Here is a 12,702-nt window from a genome sequence, read left to right as displayed (position 1 = left end):
TGTGTATATGACATGCGTGATTGCTATTGAGCATATTGGTTGATAAATGTGGACATTGATTGCATATTAAATGATAGCGGATATTTTTTACTTGTCTATGGCACTGACTAGTCAGGGACACTGACCTAAGAGTCAGAACGGCATGAGCTTCCTGAACGCAGGGCCGAATGAAGATTAGATCTAATCGATATCAGTGTTGAATGACTCTAAGGCATTAACGCTGGACCGACCCTAAGGTCGATGAACTTATAGGCGATTGCCTAGTCTAAGACTAGTTACTGAGAGACAGGGCCAATGGCCTAGGTGACCGTTTGTCACATGGCTAGGGAACAATGTTCCATAGTTATGATTCTAGGGTCATGAGGAAGGTTATGTTGGTGACTAGTCATCATGCACCTATCCTATTGAAGCTAGTGAAAGGTTCACTTATCTGTTAAGCCCCAGTGACGTCACAAGGCTAAAGGGAGCTATACCCAACTTAGTGACTTTTGTGAATGTCACATACCTGTTTTGGATTGAAGATCCTGAATGATTATTATGATCATTGTTGATATTATATCATGCTATATTGTGATTTCTTGTTGGGCCTTGGCTCATGGGTGCTATGTGGTGCAGGTAAAGGGAAACAAAAGCTCACCCAGCCTTGAGTGGAGAGCTTAGGTGGTGATGTGTACATATGCGGCCACTTGACCACCACGGCCAAGGAGTTCTCAGAGGAACTAGGGCGTTTACCCTATTTTTGCCGCTTAGGTCGGCGGGGTTGTAAATTTGAAACAGTAGTGACCTTTTTGTATTGCAAACAACTTGATAATGTTTTGATGAGCTCATGAACAGTTTATATACTTAATAAAATATATCCTTTCCTTTTTATTGGTTTTCCACCTTAGCCTGTTAATAACACTTAGAGCACGTTTTTAACCAAAGGACTCGGGTAGCGGGTCAAATTTCTGGTTCACTGATCATCGTAACTGTTCTGGGCTAACCAGGGCGTTACAACTATTGAATTTTATTTAAAAAGATTCATACAATCATGGGATCCCAAAATATTACAACTAAACTTTTAAAAGGTGTATATACATCAAAAGTTACATTCATTCGACCTAAGCAGCAAAACAGGGCTACAACCCTAGTTCCTCTGAGATATCCCCGACCGTGGTGGCCGAGCAGCCACATATGTACACGCTGCCACCGAAGCTCTCCAACTTATGGCATTTCAAGCTTTATATTCCCCTTACCTGCATCACAAAGCACCCATGAGCCAAGGCTCAGCAAGAAAACTCTACATGTGCATAAACAGAAAATACAAATTTCTAGATACTTATTGAGCATGTCCAGCAATAATAACCTACATAAACAATGATTCATTTACAAACAAATGTTCATTAGACCCATTTTGGGGCCGCTGCCCTTAATAGTTGACCATAGAGCCAACCCAGGGACCTATGCCCTAGCTATGTGACCATAGAGTCACCTGGGGCCCTCGCCCTTAGCTCTGAATAACTAGCCATAGAGCTAGCCCAACACCTTTGGTTTTCCATTGACCATAGAGTCAGCCAATGTAATAGTACGTTGCTGGTCTAGGCCTAAGCCTTTCGACCAAAGCACAACGCGCTTTTTCCGTCCATGACTAATAAGTCAAGCCCTGATCCAGGTATTCAAGCTTTAATACAGAAGCAGATATGAATAGACATATCCCAACAAAACGAGAACGCATGTATGTTAATCACATAATACTATCGAATAATCATACTCACAATACTAATCATATTTATTTAATGGGGCCTCATGCCCTAACCATAGAATGCATACAACAAGCACGAAACACTTAAGAAGGTATAGAACATTCAAGTAGGATCAACAAGCATGTGAGACAATAGCTTAAACATAAACGTTATCAGGGGCCCGAGCCCTAATCATGATACTTGATAACAATTGCACCAAGCCCTAACCACAAATAGCACGTATTGGGTGCAATTTTCTTACCTCAGGTCCGAGTATAGCATAAAATAAGGACAACCCTCGAGCACTATCCTAGTTCTGAGCCCCTAGCGATAACCTAGTCACAACCATAATATAGGATTCCATCAATAATGAGCAAATAAAGGCTTCCAGACTGAGTCCTAGCCTCTAGGACCTCGAGTTCCACTAAACCAGATAGTGGAATCGATCCCGAGTCCTAAGGAAAATGTTCCCATTTTTAAAATCTCCCCAAAGCCAAAATACCGAGGCAGGTCGCGACCTGACCTTGAGGGTGGCGGCGTGCCCCCTCCTATGCGAGAGCCTCCCCCTATGTCAAAGGGATGCGGGCTGTGACTTGCCCTTGAGGGTTGCGGTGCGTCTCCCAGACAGAGACCTCCCAGGGCCCTGGGTTCAAGCTGAGTCGCGACCCCTCATGAACAGAGTCGCGACTTGGCCCTGCGAACCTACATTTTTCACACTTTCCAACAGCCGAATTCAATCCAAAAAACCCAATTTCACCCCCAAAACCATAATTTGATCCCAACAACAGCTCTAACATCTTCCCTGCAGCAAAACCCAACAAAAACCTAGTTATAAAACTCATCAAAACACAAATTTAAATTCTTAAGCTATAAGATTCAAAAACACTTCAAAACATCCATGGATTCTACAGAAATTCAACTATAACAGAGAGTTTGTGGTTACCTTAGCTGCCAATGAAGATCCTCTAGCAACAAGCTATCCAAATCCCAATCCCAAGCCTTCAATTCCTTGATTTCTAGCCAAAATCATCCTTAATTTCTCAAAGGAACGAGCTTAAGGAAGCTTAGAGAGAAAAAGAGTGAGAGAGAGAGAAAGTCAGAAAGTGGGAAGTGTTTTTTTTTTTTTTTTTTGTGTTTTGTCTTTTGTTTCCTAAGGCTTAAATGACTTAAGCTAATCCTGAGGCTCGGGGTACCAAAACGTCTCCGAGGGAAAAATGGTCAAATTCTCTAGTATTTCCTCCTAAACTCCCTAACTACAAATATATCTCCAATTATTCATTTCCATTACCCGATAACCTAATTAAATGCCAAATACCCAAAATACCCCTTGACTCACCCCGAATCGGGTATTGGGTCCCGTTGTGACTTTCCCGCTAACTTGCTCCCTAGGATCGTCTCGTGCCGAGTAACTCAAATAAACTCACATCATAATGTGGTCTCTCACATATATCACATATATGCACATATATACAATTATGCCCACACGGGCCAAATTATCAGAATTGCCCTTCTAATAAGAAATGGGCCCACATGCATATTTAATACCCCTAAACATGCACAACTAATTATATTATCACATAAGCCACATAATTAAAATCAAATATATCAAATAAGCATATAACTCCATATATTGCCATCCTGGCCCCCTAATGAAGGCCCTAAGCCTTATTATGTAATTTTGGGACTTTATAGTAGGCCCGTGATGGAATTTATATCCCTGGAAATCGCCTATGCCTGGATCTGAAACCCTGAAAATCACCCAACCCTACTATTTATAAGCTTGGAAATCACCAGACCAAGGGAACATAAGGGTGGTCGGCCTAGTGTTTTACAAGCCTGAAAATCGCCAGGCTAGTGAATCTCAAAGAGTGGTTGCCCTAGGTCAGAGTTTTACAAACCTAGAAATCGCCTATTCTAGGGTTTAGAACCCTAGAAATCGTTCAGGCTAGGGAATTTATAAACTTGATTCAAACAAGTCAACTATTTTGGATCAAAATAAAATAAAACAAGGAGATTCAGATAGATTCCTCAAAGATTCAAAGTATTTCTTCAAAATCTAAGCACATTTAAATTAAATGATGTAAAGATTAGGAGAAAATACTTACCCAAGTGAAGATCTGAGTTTGATGAAGAAGTGAAGAAATCACGCTTGGAGAACCCTACATCTTAGGCGCACAGAGAAGAGAACTGAGAAGTGAATATCCTACTTATAGCCTCTCAGGCTAACCATACATTTTTAGGAATTCAAAATCCTTGAAAAATATCTGGTATGGTTAAAAATTCAAATTCCTTGAAAAATATTTGGTATTTTTAGGAATTCAAATTCCTTGAAAAACACTTTGTATTTTTAGGAGTTAATATCCTTGAAAAATATATTTTATTTTTAGGACTTCAAAATTCCTTGAAAAATATACTAGATTTTTAGGAAATTAATTTTCCTTGAAAAATTTAATTATTTTTAGGAATTACAATTATCCTTGAAAATCGTGTTGAGCAAATTATCGATAGTTGATAAAAGTACTACGTAATGTCCCGAGGGAGTTTGTCGTTAAAGTACTACTACGATATGTTTCTTAGGCCAGATCAAGCTTACCTTAATATTGAACACATTACGATAAACTTGGGGGGCAAATATATCCCTAAAAAATCCAGAGATGATGCGGCGAATGAGAAAGTGACATGTGGCATCAAAAATCAAGGAAAAACGACGAAGTATTGAGAAAAGACCGATGAGCAAAAAAGATAGGTCCAAGACCTATAGAAAGTCAATCAGGCCTAAACCCCCTAGGGGTGGTTGGCCTGGCATTGGCCCCCTAGGGGTGGTCGGCCTGACCCCAACGCCTAGGGGTGGTTGGCCTAAGCATGCCCAAGAACCCCTTGGGGTGGTCGACCCACCCTATCCTTCATAGTGTGGTCGACCTACACTCCCAAAGACACTTCACTGGGTAAAACTCACACTCGTTCAAACTAAGACCAACATGTGTAGCACCAAGCAGATCAACATGCCTAGCACCCTGAGGACCAATGAGTATAGCACCCAAGCTCTAAAGGGTCGTCGAGCCTAGCACTTAAGTCTTTTAGACCAATCAAGACTTAACATTTTCTCGAAGGTCTCAATCGTGCATTATCGACCGCAATCTAGAGAAGACAACAGGAAGACCCACGATCTCATAATCATGGGAAGGTGGACACGTATCTCCACTCCCAATGATCGTGTACCAAACCATCCCACTCTTACTGATCATGTAATAGCCTCTGGGTACTATAAATAAAGGACCCAGGGCTTCGTTTCAAATGACTCTTTTTTTGGACTTTTTGGATCGATCTTTTGGACGAACTTGTGAGGAGTGAACTCTGAATTGATCTTTGAAATTGTCTATCGAGCGATTCAATACTAAATACTGAGTGGATTAGGTTATTACTGTTCAGAAGGACAGGGTTGAACCACTATAAAATTTATGTATGTTTATTTAAGATATTTGTACTTTGTATATTGTACATACGATCGTTGGCCAATTTCACAGGTCAATAGGGCCCTAAACAAAATATGCTATTTAAAAAATATATATATAAAATGATATTTTTCAAATTTTTGGAGCCTTTGTGTATGTAAAAAATGACATTATGCGGGGGCCCTAGGCATAGGCCTGGCCCGCCTGTGCCCAGGGCCTGGCTTGTTCTCATAATCATACGTGGCAGCTATGGATAAGAGTATGCAAATAGATTTCAGCATGGCCACAAAAGAAAATATTTCTTCATAATCAACACATTTTCTCTTAGTGTAACCTTTGGCTACTAGCCTTGCTTTGAAAGTCTCAACTTTCCTATCTACACCTCTTTTCTTCTTGTATATCCATTTACACCCAATGGGCCTGACTTTTTGGCTTCTTACAATTTCTCATTTTCAGGATCATCTATCTCCTCTTTGAATAATAATGGATCGTCCTTGTCTATATCAGAAATAAGGACATGTGTCTTATGTTCGTAGCGAACAGGTTGTCTTACAATCCTCCCATTACGACGTTGCACTTGGGTTTCCTTTTCAGAAATAGTGGTTTCCTCGGTAAAATATATTTCTTAGCGTTTACTTGATGATTGGTTAAATTTAATATCAGCTAGGTTCTTTGCATGTATATTTTTTCTTCATTGTCCATTGAAAAATGGTTCCATTGTCATTTCTTCCTTTGGTGTGTGGCAGTGGTACATAACACGTCTGATATCCTATCCTTAATCTGGCCGAGTTCCTTTGAATTTTTTTTATCCATTCATCGATGTGGTCCTAAGTCCTAAAACTCACGCGACAACAATTTCTATTCTAATACAAAATCAAAGCGTTTCTATTACGTAATAATAAACAAAAGCTAATAATATATATATATATCGATTTTTCTATCAAATCACATCATACCAATTTTAAAGTTTTGAGGTAATAAATCGGAGCCTGTACCACGAATAAGTAGTAACTTAATTGTCATATGATCAAAACAAAAGATATGAAGTTAAGGGATGCAGGAAAAAACAAATCTTCTACCATTGTTAAGATAAAAACGAGACGCATGTAATACAAGAAAAGAAAAATAATTAGAATATTCCAACTGATGGTGAAACCAAAATTATTTAAAGCTTAGTCAAATTAAGATAAGCAAGTGGGTTTGGTTTTAATGGATGTAGATCCTCGATCGTCAAGTCAACTGAACCAACTACAGCTTACATATCTCCCTATTCCATCGACATTTTAATTAAGAGAAGTTCTCTTTCTTTAGCCTGAGCTTTACAATAATTGCTGGCTAACCTAGTTAATAATGCGTAAGTACCTATACACATACTATGTATTTTTTTAAGCCTTCATGCCTCACTATACTTGTAATTCTCCTACCCTTCTCTTCTTGCCTTTCCCTCAACACCATTACCCCAAATCAACCTCTTAAAGACGGTGACGTTTTAATCTCTACTCGAAATAAATTTGCACTCGGCTTTTTTAGCCCGAAAAACTCCCACAACCGCTATGTCGGTATATGGTATTACCAAATTCCGGAACAAACAATTGTTTGGGTAGCTAATAGAGACAATCCTCTAAATGATACCTCTGGAGTTTTGGCCATCGATAGTCATGAAGGCCTTCTTCTCTTTGGTAAAAACCGAATTAGCTTTTCTTTATGGTCAACAAATGTTTCGATCCCTATAGCAAATAACTCCATGGCTAAGCTTTTCGACGTGGGAAATCTCGTTCTACTTGGTAATAATGCTGCAGAGAATGTTTTATGGCAGAGCTTTGATCACCCAACAGATACCATACTCCCTTCCATGATATTCGGATGGAACCGAGTCACCGGGCTAAACAGTATTCTCACCTCTTGGAAGTCGATGGACGACCCGGGAACCGGAAATTACTCATTTTGGTTCGATCGGAATGGGTATCCGCAACTTTTCTTAGGCGAGGGTCGTAGGAGTCCACGTTGGCGGGCTGGATCTTGGGCTGGCAATCGGTGGAGCGGTGTACCCCAAATGACAAGAAGGTTCATATTCAATGTCACCTTCGTGCACAATCAGGATGAAATCTTGTACGTATACCATCTTCACAATGACTCGATTCTCACGAGGCTTGCGGTAGATGAATTAGGAACCCTTTACAGATCCACATGGATAGAGCAAGACAAACGATGGCTTAAGTTTTATACAGCACCAACAGAGAGGTGTGATATGTACGAGTTCTGTGGACCGAACGGGTTATGCGACCCCGTCAACAACGATGGGTATGAGTGCACGTGCCTACCCGGGTTTGACCCAAAGTCACCGAATGACTGGTTACTGAGAGATGGGTCAGGCGGATGTGTGCGAAAGCAAGGGCTAAACCGCACATGTGGGGACGGGGAAGGGTTTGTGAAGTTTGGAGGTGTGAAGATACCTGACACGTCGAAGACACGTGTAAATATGAATATAAGTTTGAAATCGTGTGAAGAAGAGTGCCGAAGGAATTGCACGTGTACGGCTTACTCTAGTGCAACTGTGAGTGAGGGTCCCATTGGGTGCCTAACATGGCATGGTGATTTGGTGGACGCCAGGACTTATTCTAATTCGGGCCAAGATTTTTACGTCCGAGTTCATTCCACTACTTATGGTACATATATATATATATATATATATATATATTTTAAAGTTGGTTTGAGAAAAATGAATGGTAATAATTTTTTTTTTTTTGTTGTAATATAAGTTTAGAGATACTACAATTTTTTTTATAAAAATTTGTTTTTTATGACCTTTTATAAAAAAATATAAATATTTTTACAGTATTTGGCATATTAAGAAAAAAAAAAGTGGATATAAAATATAAAAAGAAACAGAAAAATTAGTTTTTTTTAAAAAAATACCCTCAAATATTTGAATGTTACCTTTTTATTTTATTATTTTAGTAAAATGATTATTTTATGTAGAAGAAAGATAACTAGAATTTATAGTAATTTTTTTTTAATTTATATTAATTTTTTTTTTATAATTTTCTATTTTTATTACTCTTAATCAAATAATACTTTAATGTTATTAATAAATTTGTTTACTCTAACATCCTTGTCATGTACAATTTATTTTACTGTAACTTATGAAATACTAATTATTCATTTATGTAATGATGTATTTGCAGCTCAATATTTAAAGAAATCGAAAAATAGTCCAATAAGCAAAGTTGGAAAGCTGGGAATTGCGTTGAGTTCTTTTGTCGTACTAATTTTCTTCTTATTTTTTATATATTGGTGGCGAGAGAGAATAAGGAAAGGTACCTCTTCTTTTTATTTCTATTTAATGATTTACCTTCTAATTTCAGTTCTTTTTAAATCATATATTGCATTGTTTGGTTAAGTTTTGTTATCGGTTATAGGTAAAAGAGTAAGATAAGTAAAAGATTTGAATTTTTTTTATAACCATTATATAAAGAGGAGTAAATTTGTTGTTCAAATGGTCAATATTTTCAAAATGTTACACTTTTATATCTATTTTTTTTTTTTGCAGTAAATATACTCAATGTCTTTAAAATGTTGTATTTTTATACTCAAACTATTTTTTTCCTGTAAATATACTCAATGTTTTTAAAATGTTGCATTTTATATATTTCTTTTATTATTTTAATAAATAATAAGAAAGTTAAGGAAAAAATATAAGTTTTTTAATTATTTTTAAAATTTTAAATTATTTTAACTTTTTTATTATTCTTCAAAATAACTATTTTAAATTAAAAATTAGTAAATGTTTTATTAAAATTAATAAAAAATATTTAAAATAATTAAAAAAATATTTTGCTGTCAATTTAAAATATAAATTTAAAAAAAATGAAGGAAAAATATAATTTTTAATTATTTTGATTAATTTTAAAATCTTAAATGATTTTTTTTATTATTTTGAGAAAAAAATAAGGAAGTGAAAATAATTTAAATTTTCTATATTTTTCTTCAACTTAAAAAAAATAAGTATAAAAGTGTAACATTTTAAAAATATTAAGTATATTTACCACAAAAAAAATGTTTGGGTATAAAAGTGCAACATTTTAAAGACATAGAGTATATTTACCTAAAAAAAAAAGTATAAAAGTACAACATTCTGAAAACATGAAGTATTTTAGCCGCAATTTATTACTCTGCAGTATAAAACAAATATTTTATGAGTAAATTAAGAATTATAAAATTATTTTAATTAAAAACTAGGAGACCCTAATTGCTTCTTCCAAAATTACTTTTATATTTAATTTTTTATTTATTTTTTACTTAAACCATCAAAAATATGTTTTTTAAATGTAGAACGAGACCATTATCTATTCTATACAATAAGTGTGTAGATAATGAAAATTCTTAGTTTTAACAGTTTTTTATTTTCTTAATGTTAACTTTAACAGAATATTCTTATATTTAACATAATATTCTTATATTTAACTATAGTTTGTAAACATTTAAACTTTAATAAAATAAAATAAATAATTAAAATAAGATATTTTTGAGATATTTTACAATGATAATTATTTAAAAATAATAAATAATTAAACAAATTAAAATATGATATTTTTGAGATATTTTACAATGATAATTATTTTAAAATATAAATAAATTAAAATATGATATTTTTGAGATATTTTACAATGATAATTATTTAAAAATAATAAAATTATATGTTTTATAACTTAAATAAAATTTAATTAAACTTAAGCTCACTTATTAGAATAATATCATATTAAACATATAATATAATATTTAAAATCTATGTATAATATTTAATATTACATTAAACATACAATATATAATGATTTGTTGTCACTCCAAAATTCAAAATCTACAACAAACATAAACTTAAACAAAAATAAATAAATTATTTAATTAAAATAGAATATTTATTTCAAAATTTATATGACATTAATATAAATTTAATAAAAATAATTAATAAATTATATAAATACCACTAAGCAAACGTGCATATTACACGTTGCTTGTATCTAGTATATATCTCTCCTATATAATAAGTGTGTAGATAACGGAAATTCTTGGTTTTAACAGTTTTTATTTTTTAATGTTAACTTTAACGGAACATTCTTATATTTAGCAGAATATTCTTATATTTAATGGTAGTTTGTAAACACTTAAACTTAAATAAAATAAAATAAATAATTAAAAAAATTAAAATAGAATATTTTTGAGATACTTTACAATGATACTTATTTAAAAATAATAAATAATTAAACAAATCAAAATATGATATTTTTGAGATATTTTACAATAATAATTATTTAAAAATAATAAATAATTAAACAAATTAAAATATGATATTTTTTAGATATTTTACAATGATAATTATTTAAAAATAATAAAATTATATGTTTTATCTTAAATAAAATTTAATTAAACTTAAACACACTTATTAGAATAATATCATATTAAATATATAATATAATCTACTATCAATTAGAAACAAATTAATTTTTTTTAAAAACTAGCAAGAAACTTAAGTTTAAAATTCGCGTATAATATTTAATATTATATTAAACATATAATATATAATATCTTGTTGTCACTTTCAAATTCAAAATCTATAACAAACATAAACTTAAACAAAAATAAATAAATTATTTAATTAAAATAGAATATTTATTTAAAATTTATATGACATTAATATAAATTTAATAAATTCTATAAATAAAATTAAACAAATGTGATATTGTACATTGCTTATATCTAATATATATTATATTACATATTGTTCTTTTATTATTATTACAATAAATGTGAGCTCCTAATAGAGTTCTCAAGAAATAAAGTCCGTATTTATCATTTGGGGTTCTTAGTAAGAATATAATTAGAAAATTACAACAATAGAAACATTTATCATGACGGATATGACACTACATATTTTACTTGGTGAAGAAAGAGCGAAGGAAATACTGTGATTTTGATTCAATACATGTCCATTGAAGTATGCAATAAAGACAAATTGATAGGTGATATAGTTTTCATAGTAATCTTTATTATTTGGTCTATTGGAATTATTTCATAGCAATAAAGATTATTGGAATTATTAATCTTTATCTGGCAAGGCATAGAGATGTTCAGGAAATTTGGTATATCACATAAACAAACATTTGTTGAATCAAGATTTGATAACTTTGGTTATTTGGATAGTCCCATATTATATTTTTTTATAGTAAAGATAAGCGACTAAATATATAAACATATATTTTTTAATATTTTGTTATTTATGTGATTAATGACAGTGAAGCAACGGTGGAGCAAAAACATTAATACAAGACCAAGTATCTATTTTAACGACATTTCGGAAAAAATTGAGTTTGAGGAATGTACAAATTCAGAGTTATTACTCTTTGATCTAAACACCATAGCCGCTGCCACAGACAATTTCTCTATTGATAACAAGCTTGGACAAGGTGGCTTCGGCTCTGTTTATAAGGTAATTATATAAAGCCACTGTATGCTATTTTATTAGTACATGTATAAAAGACAAACTAATAATTTATTTCAGGGTATGTTATCCGACGGAAAGGAAATAGCAGTGAAAAGATTATCAAAAAACTCTGGCCAAGGAATTGAAGAGTTTAAAAATGAAGTGTTGCTAATTTCTAAACTCCAACATAGAAACCTTGTGAGGGTTCTAGGTTGTTGCATTCAAGGAGTAGAGAAGATGCTAATTTATGAATACTTGCCAAATAAAAGCTTGGACGTTTTCATTTTCGGTATGTTTCCTTCTAATGATACATGTATGTCTAGTTAAGAAAGTATGAAAAATGAGAAAATGAGTTGTGATCAATGAATCGACACCTAAGGTTTCATTATTGTATATTGAAAATACAAATAGAATAGTGAATAGGATTAACACTGCTACAAAAACATGCTTATATGACACTTTTTTAGGGCAATCAACTAGATGCAAGCCCTAAAAAAACTCCTAGACTTTCTAGGGCTCGCGTTGCGAGTTCTTAAAGAATTTCTTTTAGGACTCGCACTTCCTTGACTTTTTACGACACTCATTGCGAGTTCTTAAAGATTTTTTTTAGGACACGTAATGCAACCCTTAAAAACTTATGTGTATTCTAAAAGTTTAAATTTTAAAAAATCACAAATTCCCTCAAATCACTCAATAATATAAAAAAAACACACATAAATCACTCAAATCACTCTCTCTCTTCGGTTCTCTCTCTCCCGAAACTTCCTCTCTCTAGCTCGTCTTTGCCAAGGCCAAACGGTCGCCTTACTGTCGCCACCCATTGCCACGCGCCGCCCCCCGAAAACCCCAACCCCCGGAGCTCAGCCCCTCACGTGCGGCCTAAGGCCCTCAAACGGCTTGTCAAAGTTTCATCGATTTTGGGTTTTCCCAAACTTTCTAGCCACTACGAGATGAACCACCACCATCACCATATTCCTTGCATCTTGGGCTTCAAAACCCACTAAAGAATCATACCTAATGGCCACCATAGAGTGGTGGCACCGCCACTTAC

The 12,702-nt window shown here is 33.5% G+C and overlaps 1 protein-coding gene across 1 annotated transcript in view; it reads left to right on the top strand.

Moving 5' to 3' along the window:
• Positions 1–6,260: 6,260 nt before the first annotated feature.
• Positions 6,261–12,702, top strand: part of LOC133822575 (G-type lectin S-receptor-like serine/threonine-protein kinase RKS1) — a 31,510-nt gene continuing 25,068 nt past the window's right edge. The window contains exons 1-4 of the mRNA XM_062254954.1: positions 6,261–7,839; positions 8,359–8,490; positions 11,464–11,657; positions 11,730–11,940. Of these exons, the coding sequence (XP_062110938.1) occupies positions 6,549–7,839; positions 8,359–8,490; positions 11,464–11,657; positions 11,730–11,940 (1,828 nt within the window). The 5' untranslated portion in view covers positions 6,261–6,548. The remainder of the gene's footprint in view (positions 7,840–8,358; positions 8,491–11,463; positions 11,658–11,729; positions 11,941–12,702) is intronic.

The sequence above is a fragment of the Humulus lupulus genome, chromosome 3 (assembly GCF_963169125.1).
Source record: "Humulus lupulus chromosome 3, drHumLupu1.1, whole genome shotgun sequence".
In the NCBI taxonomy this organism is placed as follows: domain Eukaryota; kingdom Viridiplantae; phylum Streptophyta; class Magnoliopsida; order Rosales; family Cannabaceae; genus Humulus; species Humulus lupulus.
This window is presented reverse-complemented; position numbering and strand designations above follow the sequence as displayed.